General features: G+C 38.5%; 1 protein-coding gene across 8 annotated transcripts in view; it reads left to right on the top strand.

Moving 5' to 3' along the window:
- TIAM1 (TIAM Rac1 associated GEF 1) overlaps positions 1–14602 on the top strand; it is a 273240-nt gene that overhangs the window by 206682 nt on the left and 51956 nt on the right. For all 8 annotated transcript variants that reach the window (XM_032798274.2, XM_032798269.2, XM_075073407.1 and 5 more), the window contains 4 exons: positions 1192–1338; positions 3694–3768; positions 5956–6126; positions 10896–11000. In XM_032798274.2, coding sequence (XP_032654165.1) covers positions 1192–1338; positions 3694–3768; positions 5956–6126; positions 10896–11000 — 498 coding nt within the window. The remainder of the gene's footprint in view (positions 1–1191; positions 1339–3693; positions 3769–5955; positions 6127–10895; positions 11001–14602) is intronic.

The following is a 14602-nucleotide window of genomic DNA, read 5'->3' as shown; positions in this document are numbered from 1 at the left end:
CTTAAAAGTAGATTTCAGGAAGTTCACCTCCAGGGTTGCAAGGCGGGTGTGTCCTTTTCACTTTTTCCCCGAAGTCATACTTGCCATACTTCTTATTGTTCCTTCTTTCACAAAAGAAGTGCTTGGGTGTCCTGCATCTTGGAAGGAACACCCAAGAAGCTTGCGAAGAAGCTTTGCTTCTGACTGATGATCCATTTTTTCCCAGGAGGGATTCCCTGGTTGGGAAACCTTCCCAATTAGCATGTCATGTAAACTGCAGTGCCCCAGATTACATCATTCTGTATAATCACAGGTACCACCAGAGTATGGAGCTGCATTTTAGAGGATTAGGTAGGGTGGGTTATTTTGTTATATAGCACAGATTTCATGGGGAAATACTATATCTAATGTAACAATCTGTACTTTCTCTCGATAGATAGATAGATAGATAAAATCAGCAAAACTGTGCTATAGAATAATAAACTGTCACCTCCTGAGTCTCTAGAGCTGTATTCCATGGGGAACTGTGATGTCACCGAGTGATGCATTCTGGCGCATTATAGCAGATCAAAAGCTTCCTGAGAGGAAGGTAGAAATGAAGAAGTGGGGCAGGGGGGGAGAATTGTGTCCTGAAGACCTCTCTTACTCTGGCTATTGGAGGAATTTAGTACAGAAAAATATACTTAGTTCTTCATCTTCCCTTTTCTTGTTTTTAAACACATTATTCACTTTTAAGGAAATACTTGTATTTAAATGCCTGACATTTGGCCTGCTAGAAATCATGAATCTGTTTAGGTGAGCACAGTCCACTTCACATGCAGGAATAAAGACACAGACAAAGCTCTTCAAAAGTGACTAGGGATTTTGGGGACCTCCCTTTTTGAGTGTCTAACCTGAAACATTATAAAGGGGCCTGATTTTCAGAAAGTGCTGAGCACTCACTCTTTGCAAACCAGGACTCTAAAATAACTCAGACTGGACAACCAAAACCATTAGATACTGTCTTTTTGTGTAAGTGATGTTGGAAGGAATGAGTTATGTTACAGTGGGAGGCAATTAGCTGATCTGGAGTCATCAACATTCCTGTTGCGAATACACATTGGTTGCTCCAGTATTTACCATTTTCCCACTGGACTTCACCATCAAAGCCTGTAAGCAATGGTATACTGGGATGCCGCAGCCTTTAATTATAAAACCTTACGGCACTGGCAGGTGGCAGCTCGCACTGGGGAGGCCGGAGTCAGAAGAAGAACACAGGCCATGTCCAGATCTGCCAGCAAACGGAGAAGCAGGTTTTCTTCTCTTTGGGGACTGGATACTACCTCGAAGAAAAAACAAGGGAGGCCAAGCATTAACCAGGTAGGTAGATAGAACATTCAGCTTCATTGTTATTTTCAAGGCTTATTTTATTACCATGCAGAAGACACTTTGAAAAATAACCCCAGCTCAGGGAAAGAAGTGTTGGTTATGCATAGCACTTTTAATGTGCATTGCATACCCAGCCTTAATCTCTCCTCTGTAATCCTTTAGGGTTGTGTAGTCATCACACTTAATATTCTCTTCAAAATGAGTCATTGTAATTGCAGATAAGTATATAACAGCTCATGTTTAAATGGTCCTGCATGAGGTTTGAGGCTCATACCTTTTTTGAGATGAATGGGTTGTGTTCCTATTGATGCTGTCCTTTGTCTGGAGACTCTTTTCTGCAACTTTAGGTTAGTGAGGCAGCAGCAGAACATCTGTTTACAGCTGCATTTTTGTAATAGGAAAAAAATAGGAAATTAATTTTTCTTTAAATGAAAGCTTAGAATTTGTAGAATGTTGCAGCTAAGTTTGGAGAGAGCCTCGTAATGGACAACTTTCTGTATTTAGGAGGAACAGTCCATGCTGCTTTTGAACAAAATCTTTCATTTTCATGCTGTCCCTCCCAAAATCTTCCACAGACAAATGTATTTTAGTGGATTAAGCAGGTGTTTCCCTGCCTTACTCTCCAAACATCCCTAATTATAGCTTTCAGATATTGGTAGTTATGCCTCATCTAATTGCAGGAATCACAGGGTTTTCTTTTTCTTCTGTTCTCTTTTTTTGGGAAGTGGGCAGGGCAGGATTTGTTTTGGGTTTTAGGCCTGTGATTTTCTCCTGTCCCTGTTGTTAAGACGGTGGTGTGAGTGGGGGAGTATTTATTGCTGAGGAACATACCATATAATATGTTGTTAATGAGACGTTAAAAATCCACCTCATGCACATTCTCATCAACTCTTACCTTTGTCTATCTCTAGTCAGTTCAGCTCAGTGATTACAAAGAGGGCAGAATTTTTCACTAGAGAGCTAGCTGATGTCTTATGAGCATTTTCAGAAGTTACATTTCTATTGTGTGTAACATGCTTGCTTTTCAAAAAATGTCCCCAAACCAAGCAATGTCTCTAGTGCTCAGCAAGGATTCTGTCCATGACAAGTTTCTGATGTCAGATATTTGTACCATAGAGTGCCAAATCCCACTCACACTTTCCCCCCCCAACAGAGAGAGGTGTATTCCCCCACCACCCTTCCACAACCCTGAATTGGCTGAGGAATTTTGCTCCAATTAAAAACATTAGATCTGGACAGAGACCAAGCTTTAAAGAAAATTCAGAAAGTGAATGTTTTGGAAGGTTACCAGTATGTCTCACTCTGTGGGGCTTAGGCACCTAAATACCTTTTAGGATCTGGGCCTATATGTTTTCTGTAAATTTAGGCCCCATTCCTGCTGATATTTACTCATATGCTTAATTTTAAGCATGCTAGTAGTCCTATTGACTGTTAAGGGTTTGCAAAATGGGGGATTTAGATTGTAAGCTCTATTTAGCAGTGTCCATATCTCTTTCCCATCCTGCATCGTTCCTGGCCCATGTTAGATACTACATAAATAATAATTAATAACACAATTATAAACAAGTGAATACATGGAGTTATAGAAACTGTTTTCCAATCATAACTCTAGCAGGCTCCTTGTAGCATCTGATGTAATGAAAGCAAAGCTGTGTGTCTTCCCTTCACCAAGATGATAAATGCTTAAGTCCTATGTCCAAAGCTGTAGTGGATTGTTAGTTTTGGCAGGTGTACCAGTCTGGATCCATTCCAAATCGGTTACTGCCTGATCCTGCAAATACTTCTTCTCTCCTGCACAGTCCCATTGTCTTAGTGTTCTTGCCTCGTGCTGGATCGTTAACTGTTACTTCACTAGCAAGAAGTCATGTTGTGCCCAGACTGTTGTGGTTGGATGAGTATTTACAAAATAAACAAATAAGCTTGCTTATAAGAATAATTACACAGCACTCTTCATCTGGAGATCTCAAAGCACTTATTGAAAGTGGGTAAGCGTTATTATCCTCATTTTACAGATGGGGAAACTGAAGCACAGAGAGGATAAAAATTGTCCAGGTTCGCACATCAAGTCACTGACAGGACTGGAAGTAGAGCTCATGCCTCCAGCCTCCCAGCCTGGTGCCCCATCCACTAGGATATTCCTGCCTCCCTGTGTCTTTTTAGGAATCTGATCATTTTTTTTTATATTTTTTGCGGTTATCATTGAAATAGATTTTGTCAGTTTAACTTATATGCTTGATGTCAGAGATCTTTTTCTTAAGACCCTGTAATGTGTCCTGTTTAGAGCCTGTTTCCAGATTTGAGAGCATTATTGAATTATGTTATAAAATAGCATCTTTTGCTCTGCAGGTCTTTGGTGAAGGAGCTGATTCTGTGAAGAAGTCTTTAGAAGGAATCTTTGACGATACAGTACCAGATGGCAAGGTAAGAGAAACCTGGACTTTACAAAGGAATTCCAGTAATTTATTTGCCTGCTTGAAAATAAAGTACATTCTTGCAGTAAGAATGTAAGTAAGATGAGGTAGAATCTTGATAGGGAGGCAGATCCTATGACAGCAATTCTGCCTGTAGGAGTTTCTACCTGCCATAGAGGGGCAAGATGCTGGGCCTGCACCCTCTGTACACTAACATCTTGCCATGAATGGGATGGAGTCATTGCAGTCATAGCTACAGGGATCCACTGGACAATCCATTCTGTGGCTGGAGTTGCAGAACCTTTAAGAACTGTGAACCTTAGGAAGATTCCTAACCTACTACTTTTAGCATATAACTAATTATAGTAGGCATTCATATTGTTCATAATAGTGTCGTCATTTGCCATGTGCTAAGTTTTTTACTTCAACAGATGGAGGTGATGATGCAACTGTGTGTGTTAATATACAATAAACAGGCCTTGGTTATGTTGTTTGTAACTGGCAAAGGATTTATGTGAACCTACTGCTAATTTAGGATTATTGATATTGGAAAGTACAGTACTCTCCACATTTAGCTTTAATACTGTATGCGCCTACATAAGGCTTTTAGCTTTCCGAAAACAACCACAATCCCCTTCCCAAGCACCCAGAGGAAAGTCAGCTAAAAAACACCATTAAGCCGGTGCTAAGGAGCACATTTTTAACGTTGTGAGTAGGGCTTTAGCTGTGTGACTTCACTTGCAGCTAACAGGAATTGTGTAGCTCTGTCACTTGCTCAAAAATGTTCAACTTTTGAAGAGAGACCATTCAAAATGAACGCTGGGATGTGCTATCCTGTAATACCTGGAAATCTGAGCTCCGTCAGCTGTTTCCTTTGGGCTTGGTTAGGTAACTGGGAGATATGATGCATTGGAGCCTTAATTTTTAACATCAGTTCTTTTTTTATATTATGCCCATATACCCGAATACCCATAGGTATTGCACCATTTAACTCCATAGGCATTTTGCATTGACTTCAGTGGGCTCAGAATTTTACCCCCAGTGTTTGTAATTTAACCTTATTACTTTACACTTGTATTTGTGTGACGCCTTTCATCTGGGGGCTTCAAAGCGCTTCACACTCACTGCTGAATGTAACTCACAGTTTCCCCATAGAGTGGATATGTTATCCACATTTTACACATGGAGAAACTGAGGCTACAGTAGAGTTAAATGAGTTGAACAGTGTCCTGCAGAAAATCTGTGGTGGAGGCAGGAACAGCACCCAAATTTGCAGATTCTCTATCCAGTGTATTATCCATAGATCAGCCTTTCTTGCTTGTTATATTCCATATCTCCTGGTCTATTTGTATCTGTCTGTCCCAAGAAATGGAAACTATGTGGGTATTTTAATTAGTGCTGTGTGATCACAGATACAGTTTAAAAAGAAAGTTTTGGAAGGGATATGAAGCCCTCATGCATCACGATGGAAGCCAACCTATAACTACAGGGGGTTAGGAGGAAACTTTTCCTGCTGTAGTTTCTTCCTCTGAAGCAGCTAGTGCTGGCCACTGTTGGAGACAGGATACTGGATAGATGACCACCGGTATAATTCTGTATGGGAATTCCTGTGTTCCTACCACCTACTTATTGAACTTGGCTATAGTGAAACTCCATTTATATTGTTATTGTGATGTACAATAAAAGCTCAAAATTCTTCCAGTCCAAATTGCAATATACAAACTGCAATTCCATTGCTACTTGAGCATCCACTAAGGGCTGGTCTACACTAGAAAAGTTATACTGGTGTAATTATGTTGATAATGGGTGTGGGTTTTTTAAACCAATGTAAGTATAGCCCTAGCACAGACACAGTTATACCTGTATAAAGGTGCCTTGTACCACAATAGCTTATTCTTCTTCCCACACTAGAGTAAGCTATACTGGTATAAGCACATTTATACCAATAAAATTGTGTCCACACTGGGGGGAGCAGAATTGCCATTTTAATCTGTACCAGTACAATTAAACCAGTAAAACTTTCTAATACAGACAGGCTCTTAGTCTAGGTTTGTGAATAAAATGTCTTCCCTCTAACCGGGTTCCCCAGTAGGGTGTTTGTATAGTACAGCATACTGGCTTCCTTACACTTGGTATTGAAGAAGAGATGGATGATATTTTACCATCAATGTTTTAATTAATGGATTTTTCTATTCAGAGGGAAAAAGAAGTGGCACTGACGAGCACCCATCAGCATAATCCTGATTGTGATATTTGGGTTCATGAGTATTTTACGCCATCTTGGTTCTGCCTGCCAAATAACCAGCCTGCTTTGACAGTCATCCATCCAGGTGACACCACAAGAGATGTCTTGGAAATGATTTGCAAGGTAAAGGTGCACCTTTTGAAATGAACATTTCAGTGAAGGTTTTTCATTTCCAATGTTTAGGCATTTCATGAACAAATCTGTTATACAGTGTTTAACAGACCAGTTGGACTTTAGGTGTAAAATCACAATAACACTGAGTTGTTTAGTAAAATTGCACCACATTGAATAGGAAACAAAATCCTTAAATTTAGTGTTTAGCTTTTTTAAAGAAAAGTCTGTGTTTTTGTTAGTTGTCTTTTTTCTCTTAAAATACTGCAGTGAATCTGTAAACTGCCTTCACATGACATCCCCACCAAGCCCTTTACAATCCTTTCCCAAGATGACACAACTGCATGCAATTCACCTCCTCCCCCAACTTCTCTATTCCCTTCCCCTGACAAGCCACCCAAAAGAACTTCCTGCTGCTGAAAACCTGCATGATAGGGGATGCTGCTTTCTTCATTCCCATTACCAGCCCGACCTGCTTCCCGGTGACAGAGCTAGCTCCTGCCAAATTCTCATGTTACCTGCCTTCCCTCATACAAGTGTGATGACATCACCCATTTCCCAAATTGCTAAGTAGCTCCCAGTTTTCAGGTGTCATCCACCTGCCAAATAAGGAGTGTTCTGAGAGCTAAAGCAGGAACTTAAAAAAGAATATTAAGTCACTGGAATTTAAAAAAAGGTTATCAACGTATACCCATGTTGCAGAGTCAGTTTCATTCAGTGTGGGGAAGGGGAGGAGAGAAGGGAACTACATCCATATACTGGAAACATACATTTACTTTTCAAAATAAATAATTCAGATAAAAAATTGGGTAAGCTTGGCTATTAAAAGCTTCCAGAGCTTTAAACTTCCAAATCTCAGGAAATGAAGTTTATAGCTTTGATGAATCTAACCCATACTCTCAGTGCTAGTGCCCAAATAATGTATTCTACTAACCAGCTAACTTGCAAACTAAAGCTAACTTGCAGAAACTTAAATGCTGTTCTGGGGCTTCTTTTTACTTAAAAAATGAAGATCTATTAACAACTTAACTTTGGGGAATTTTAAAGATACGTTGTGTATGCTTCTAAAGAGCTGGAAGGTGCAAAGAAAGGCATTTGTTTTGGGTAATTATACACTGTACTCAGCTCGCTGCCAGGTGCACTTCTAAAGACTGCTGCAGCTTCTGGAAGTTTCTTATTATAGTCGGGGAGAGATGCCATTTTTAAGAGAGAGACATAATAGGGAAGTTAGTGATACACTATTAGTAATGATTTATTTTTAGGGCTGATATTTTCCTTCTGGATAAGAGTGATTAACTCAGTGGATCAGATCCTCAGCTGGTGTAAATTGCTGGAGCTCTACTGACTTCAGTTTACACCAACTAAGTATCTGGTCCATGTTGCATTTTTGTGGTTTATTTAGAGCTAATATCTGTTTCCTTCCTTTCAATAATAGTTGTCGGTCTGGATAATAGTGATGGATACATTCTTTTCTATAACATTTAATAATCAATCTCTTTCTTCTGTCTCTTACATTCAGCTCTTTCTTTTTCCTTTTACTATCTGATCCACATCATTTCACATCAGTTTGCCATCTGCCATCTGAGAAACAGTCAAGTTCTGGTATAGTAAACATTTCAAGATCTACATTTCATATAAACCTCTTCATGTTGTAGATGTAGTTAAGACTACCCATGTCATTAAACTGATCTTGACTATTCTATCTGATAATTCAAAATGCAGTAGAATATTTGCAGAATAATGCATTCTTCTTGCTAATGCTGCTGTTTGTGTGTAATCGTCAGGTTTTTGGGTTTTTAAAAATATTTCTAGTATTTGGGCTTATTTTTAAAATGGTTTGGTTTTCTCTAAGATTTAACAAGTAATGTCATTTGGAAGCCAAGAAAAAAACATCAGTTTGTGTGTGTGTATTTAAGTATTTCATACTAACACATAATAACACATATATACATGTAAATGTATATATAAGTATAGATAGATATTTGTGTAGTGACTGTATGTTTCCAAAAGGTGCGGACTTATATCTCCTGAATTGAAGGAAGTGTGATTTTGTAAGCCCATTGTATCTGTCAAGTCTAATACACTTTTTAAGAAATGCCATCTGGCTCAAAATATATGATCAAAATTATCAATTGACCTTTCTATTTCTTCTGCAAATTGTCAAAATCAGGGATCTCTTAGAGATTCATGGAAACAAATAAGCACCGCTAAGGAATGGAATACAAACATGGTATAGAAATTTCTGGATTTGAAAGACCATCTACTGAAGTTGACCAACAATTTTGTCCTGTTTTCTGTCCTCAAAATCAATTAGGAGGAGAAATCTAAATTGACACTGCTCGAAGACAATATTCTGCTAGTGGATTTTTTTCATGGTTTCAATACTGCATTCAAAATCTTTCCATTTGCCTCAGTCCTAATCTTTGAGATGGTGAGCAAAAAGGTTGTGATTCTAATCAAACATCTCCAAAATGACCTGCAAGAAGATAGATGTACTTAAATTTTCTTTGGGCCTGATTAGGAACACACTGAAATAAGTAGAAAGGCTTTCATTGATGTCAGTGAGCTATAGATTAGGCTGTCCATGAGGAAAGTTGCTGTGGTAAGATGATAGCAGCCCCAGGGATTAACATATACACTCAGTGATTTCTATAGGATTTCTGAATAGTGTTCATGAAAATTGAAACATCATTATAAGGATATTTCTTGGAATAGGAAGAAATCTAGTATTTCTGTTTGGAAGCTACAAACACACAGAAGTATGGGCAATATGTGTCTCTTTGGATCCTAGACTCTATTAGATTCCATTTAATGTCAGGCTAAATCTTGTTGGCATGTCATTCTGTCAATAACTGCCAGGCAGACATCTCTTATGTTGAATGAGCTGCAGAATGTACACAAGGCACAAAAGATCACAGAATGACAGAGATGGCTACTGGGTCATCTATTCCATTTTTCTGTCAGTATGTGATTTTTTACCGATAGTATACTTTTGTGCTGCTTTGTCCAGTTTTGTTTTAAATGTCTTTTACACAATGAGGCATCTATACGTTCCATATCCAGTCTCACACTGAGATTTATCAGAGAGCCCCCTGACTGTAAATCTAAATTTTCAGCTCACTCTCAGAATACGAGGCAGGTGTATAAATGTATTGTGATTGGATTCGAGGTCCAGACACTGTTTAATGTGGCAGGTTTCTCATCATTGACTCCTCTGATAACTGGTGAGAGTAGATTAATCTGACCAGAAACTGATGTCTGGCTGATTTATTATTCTGCACAATTAAAACAACCATTCTTCTCTTTTGTGTGTGTGTGAGAGAGAGGTAGTATAAATTAGCTGCAAATAAAATGGCAAACTGATAAACGCTGATCTCACAGAAGTTTTGGTAGAATGAGGATGTCTTATTTTGCAATTTTTATTTTGTGGTATATTTTTTTTCTGATATATTGTCTAAATTACAATGGTTGTCCAATTTGATACTCAGTTTTATGAAGTGATAATTTCATCTGTTTAAATTAGACAGATTTAGATGTAAGTCAACAATAGATCTGGTTTAATTTGTTGTGAATAATATTTGTTTCAAGTGGGGTCCTTTTTCAGAGTGTGACTCTCTTTCCTGGTTCTAGATATCCACTGCAGAGTTCATAAATGAAAAAAATTCCTAGGCTGATATTTAATTTGTTCACGGTAGCTATTTGCTGTGCATTATTCATTATATATGATGTGTGGTTCTTCACCTAAGTCCTAGGGTGTTGCTTCTGCTTTGTGATCGGATAGCTGAAATTTTTACAACACTAGAATAACAAATAGCAAATTATTCAATTCCTGTACAAATTTTCAGATCAATTATACTAATATCTGGGAAACTTTTGGGATTTGTGACTATTTTCTGAATACAAACAGTGAATAATAGGATTCCACAAATAACAGTGAGGAATGTGCTTTGTGAATCACATCGAGTGCTAGTCAACAGCTTATTAACTTTGCAAAGTAACTTTTGAATACATCCTTTGTGTTTGTCATTGCCCTAATGCATTTTGATTACACACTAAGTTAACCTCAGTTTGATTTAAGCTTATTAACTGTGCAGAGGAAAGGTCATTACCATCTCCCAGGTCAAATGCCATACCCGCGGCTAACCATAACGTCTTTAAAGTGACATAGGGTGTTTCCACTGGGAAGTAATCCAGTGTGCATCCCTAGAGTCATCCTCATGCTTTTTTAAGCTAGCATACTATGTGCTGTGTACAGTCTAAAGCACTGAGGTGGATATTTTATGCATAATCTTGCTTGCAGACTTATCACAGAATGCCTCAATGTTAAACTATGAGAAGGTTCAGAAAGAAACTACTTTCATGTTGTATCTTTCTCTTTGTTAGCCAGAATATATTTTCTTTGTCTTTTTTTAAATGTACTTGCATACAGGAAGTATGGTCTAATTCCTTTGCATTAATACTGTGCTCAACATCTCTATAATAATATGGAGTGGGTAAGGATAGAATTGCTAAATAAGCAAAATTGAAGGTGGTACTTAGAGTAATAGCATTACCTATGAAATACTGATTAGCAGTTGGGTGAACATTTCTTATTTGGAAGGGGAGGAGAAAGAAACTTTCAGACTCTATTTAGGTTACAAAATTTTCACACCTCTTATGAAACATAAAGAACTTTTTTTTTTCCCATGGTGTCATCGTTAAACATATGTGGTTTTGTTTTATTGTATATAACTGTAGTCATTGTCTTTTCCCTCTTAAAGTGTCTCCTCTGTTTATTGCAGACGTATCAGCTGGATCATTCTGCTCACTTTCTGCGTCTTAAGTTCCTGATAGAAAACCAGATGCAATTTTATGTACCAAAGCCAGAAGAAGACATCTATGAATTGGTAATGCTAATTGCCGAACAGTGTTAAATGACACTTTAGTTTACAGGGCACTATTAGCTATTCACTTGCATTAATCAAGGCAATTTTAAATCCAGATGCAATTATCTAATATTTGTAGTACATGGAGTTAGGCTTTTTGATTTTGTAGACCAAAAGTCACCTTGTAGCTATAGTGCCTTGCAGTCCATAGCAAACAGCCATACCATATAAATGACCTTATTTGCTGTCTATAAAATAATCTCAACAAGTATTTCTTCTTGCAGATGGAGTGGATTTGTACTCACTGTGTGTGTAATAAAATCACTGTCACTGGTGGCAACCACTATATTTAATGCTGAATTTGAACTTCCACTCTAATGCCCCTTTTTTCTAACGTTCCTAATTTTCAGTTTGCTCAAAGAAATCTCTTTTGTGTCAAAACATTCCATACTTAGACACTGCTCAAAGATGATTTCCCCCTTGTTGGGCGGGGGTGGAGATTGAGGTAAAAAGGCTCTGGAGTAACTCAAATGATATCAAATTGCTTTCCTCCTATGTTTCAAATGGAATATTTGAATTTGTGTATATCAGAAACTGCTGAAGTAAAAAAATCAGTTAAAAAACCCTCAAACACCTGTCAGTTCAGGATGCCTCTGTTAATGGTACCTTACTTAAGGATGATGTGTTGGGATGGAACAACACCCTTAACCTCCACCACCGTTATCACCCTTAAAACAAAATAGAGAAATTAAATGAGGGGAAATAGCATTAATGATGAACTGAGAAATGAAGCACTCAGAAGTCAGGAAACTCAAAGGTTAAGGAGCCAGATCCTGGCCTTCACTGCTTAGAGGGATCAGAACAGCCTTCTGGGAAATACCCAGCGCCAAGGTAACATAGGGCTGATGTAGGCATCTAAGATTCTATGAACAATAAAGCCCTGATCCTGCAGTACTTATGCATAGTGCTTAACTTTAAAATCTTAATTTGAAATTAGTAGGACTATTCACATGCTTAAAGTTCACAATGCACGTAAGTGTCTGAAGGACCAGGACCTAACCTATTAGCAGAAGGACAGCAGTGCATCTGTCGTATTGTACATGTAGTAAGCACACACAATCTTTGTGATTATTTTGATTTAGGTGTTTCTTGAAGAGATCCTCTTGCAATTAACTTATAATAAAATTGACTAATGCCTTCAGTTTTGTAGTCTCTCAAATAGCTATTTACCGGGTTATGTAATATTAATGTTGCCTAACTCTACTTTCCTTCTAATCAACACCTTTAAAATGTATTCCTTTAGAAAAAATTTAATAGAATTTCTGAGGCAGCTAAGATGTTCTCTTTTCTTTCCTCATAAACCAGGTGATTTTTCAATCAATATTAGAGATTTGAAATCTATATTTTCAAAAACATAATTTTATAATGTAAATGAAGTAATTATATTCAAAAATGGAGGCTTCATTTGTTATGTGCTAAAACTTGTAACTCTGAGGGGGGTTTTTTGGTGTGAGCTGTGCTACAGGGTAGTTGCTTTATATTTTTTATTTGTTTTTAGTGCTTTTTAGAGCAAATAAGCATGTCAGGTTTCTTTTGGCTGAAACCTGATATGCTAAACTGCTTTCCTTTCCATCTGATTTAGGTGTTACTGTTCTGTAAAGTAATGCATGGCTTTAACTGGGAAACAAGGGACTGTGTAGTAAAGGCCTGAGTGCATCAGGAGTTACAGGAAGGGGCGGGAGGGGAGGAAGAATCAAAGCTTTAGAGGAAAATGACATCTGTGCAAGGACATGAAAGGCTTGAGAAGAGTTAAAAAACTACTAGAGAAAGCAAAGCCTTGATCTTTTGAAAACACTGGGAGCTGAGAGAATCTGACTGGAACGAAGAGGAAACACTGCCACCTAGAGTTGGAGATTGGGCTTGCCGGATAATGAAATGGTGCCATGCTGTTGTTCATGGTATTATAAGAGTATAAAAAATTTTGTAAGAGGCTTTTGAACTGACTGCAGTATAAAAGTATAGATTATTAAATCTCATCTTTAAGACGCCCCTCTGCTTGTGCTCACCCATTGAAGCATGACAACTCTGGGCTCCTATTTAGTCCATGAGGGGACGCTACAGCGGGATAAAAGACCTACGACTCGACCACAGCCGGCCTAAGTCAGCTGACTCAGGGCTCGGACTGCAGGGCTAAAAATTGCTGTGTAGAGATTTGGGTTTGGGCTGGACCCTGAGTTGTGGAACCCTGCGAGGGTCTGAATGTCTATCCCGCAGTTTTTCACCCTGAGCCCCATGAGCCCGTAGCAAGCCCCATCTCCTTTCCATGGGCCAGATCCTCAGTGTGTGTAATTCATCGGAGCTGTGTTGAAGTTAATGGAGCTATGATATTTTACATCAGCTGAGCGCCTGGTTCCGTGTCTTTGGAAACCCCTTGCTGAGAAAGTTGCTATGGAGCAGTAGTCTGCAGACAGTGTAGCATTCACATGAGTATTTTCTGTGCAGTCTTCCTTACCCTCACATAGACATGCCAGTCACTTTGTTTCTGGCCTTTTATGCTGCTCAGGACTGCCTCTTTGGTTTAGATGACACAATTCGTATTGAGGAAGGGGACTAGAAACACTTTATGTTGTGAAAATATCCCAGTTAAGGAATCTGTAGTAAACTTGTTTCTAGGGTGGCATCATTTCAATGAAGGTTATTTATATAATGATTTAAATAACTTTTTAAAAAACCTTTGATTTAAATCAGGTTGAGACTTTGTAAAACTAATTTGAATTTTTCTATTATTGCAGCTTTAGATGATAATGAACAAGATTGTAAATGCTGCTGCTTCTTTTTTTAAAAAAACAAACAAACAAACACCACTCCTAGCAGGGTCCCTTATGTGAATTTTTTAAAAACTGCCATAGGCAAAAATCAAAATATTGAAAATTAAGGCTCAGATCCTGCAAGTATTTAACCAGATGCATAGCTATAGTTAAAGTTCAGCATGTGATTCTATCGTATGATTCTGTGTTATCTGAGGGTGGGATGTCTTGAAAGAGAGACAGAATGTTCCTGTGGTTAGGTGTAGCCTGTAGAGGACCCGGATGCAATTCCCGACTCAGCCACAGACAGCCTGAGTTACCTTGGCTAAGTCACTTAGGCCTGGTCTATAGTGGGTGTGGGGAATCGATCTAAGAGATGCAACTTCAGCTACGAGAATAGCGTAGCTGAAGTCGACATATCTTAGATAGAATTAAAACTACTTACTTCACATCCTCACAGCACTGGATCGGCAGCCACAGCTCCCCCGTTGACTTTGCTTCTGCCTCTCGCACTGCTGGAGTTAAGCAGTCAACGGGAGAGCGATCAGTGATCGATTTATCGTGTCTATACGACACGTGATAAATTGATCCCCGATAGATCGATCACTACCCGCCGATCCTGCAGGTAGTGTAGACATACCCTTATAGAGCTAGATTTACAAAGGTTTTTAGGCACCTAGTGGGATTGTCAAAAGCTGATTTCAATGGCAGTGAGCTGCCTACTTGCTTTTGAAAATCCCATTAGGCACCAAGCTGCATTTTGAGATATCCAAATTCCTTTGTAAATCTGGCCCTTAGCCTCTCTGTGCCTCAGTT

The sequence above is a fragment of the Chelonoidis abingdonii genome, chromosome 1 (assembly GCF_003597395.2).
Source record: "Chelonoidis abingdonii isolate Lonesome George chromosome 1, CheloAbing_2.0, whole genome shotgun sequence".
NCBI classification, from domain to species: Eukaryota; Metazoa; Chordata; order Testudines; family Testudinidae; genus Chelonoidis; species Chelonoidis abingdonii.
This window is presented reverse-complemented; position numbering and strand designations above follow the sequence as displayed.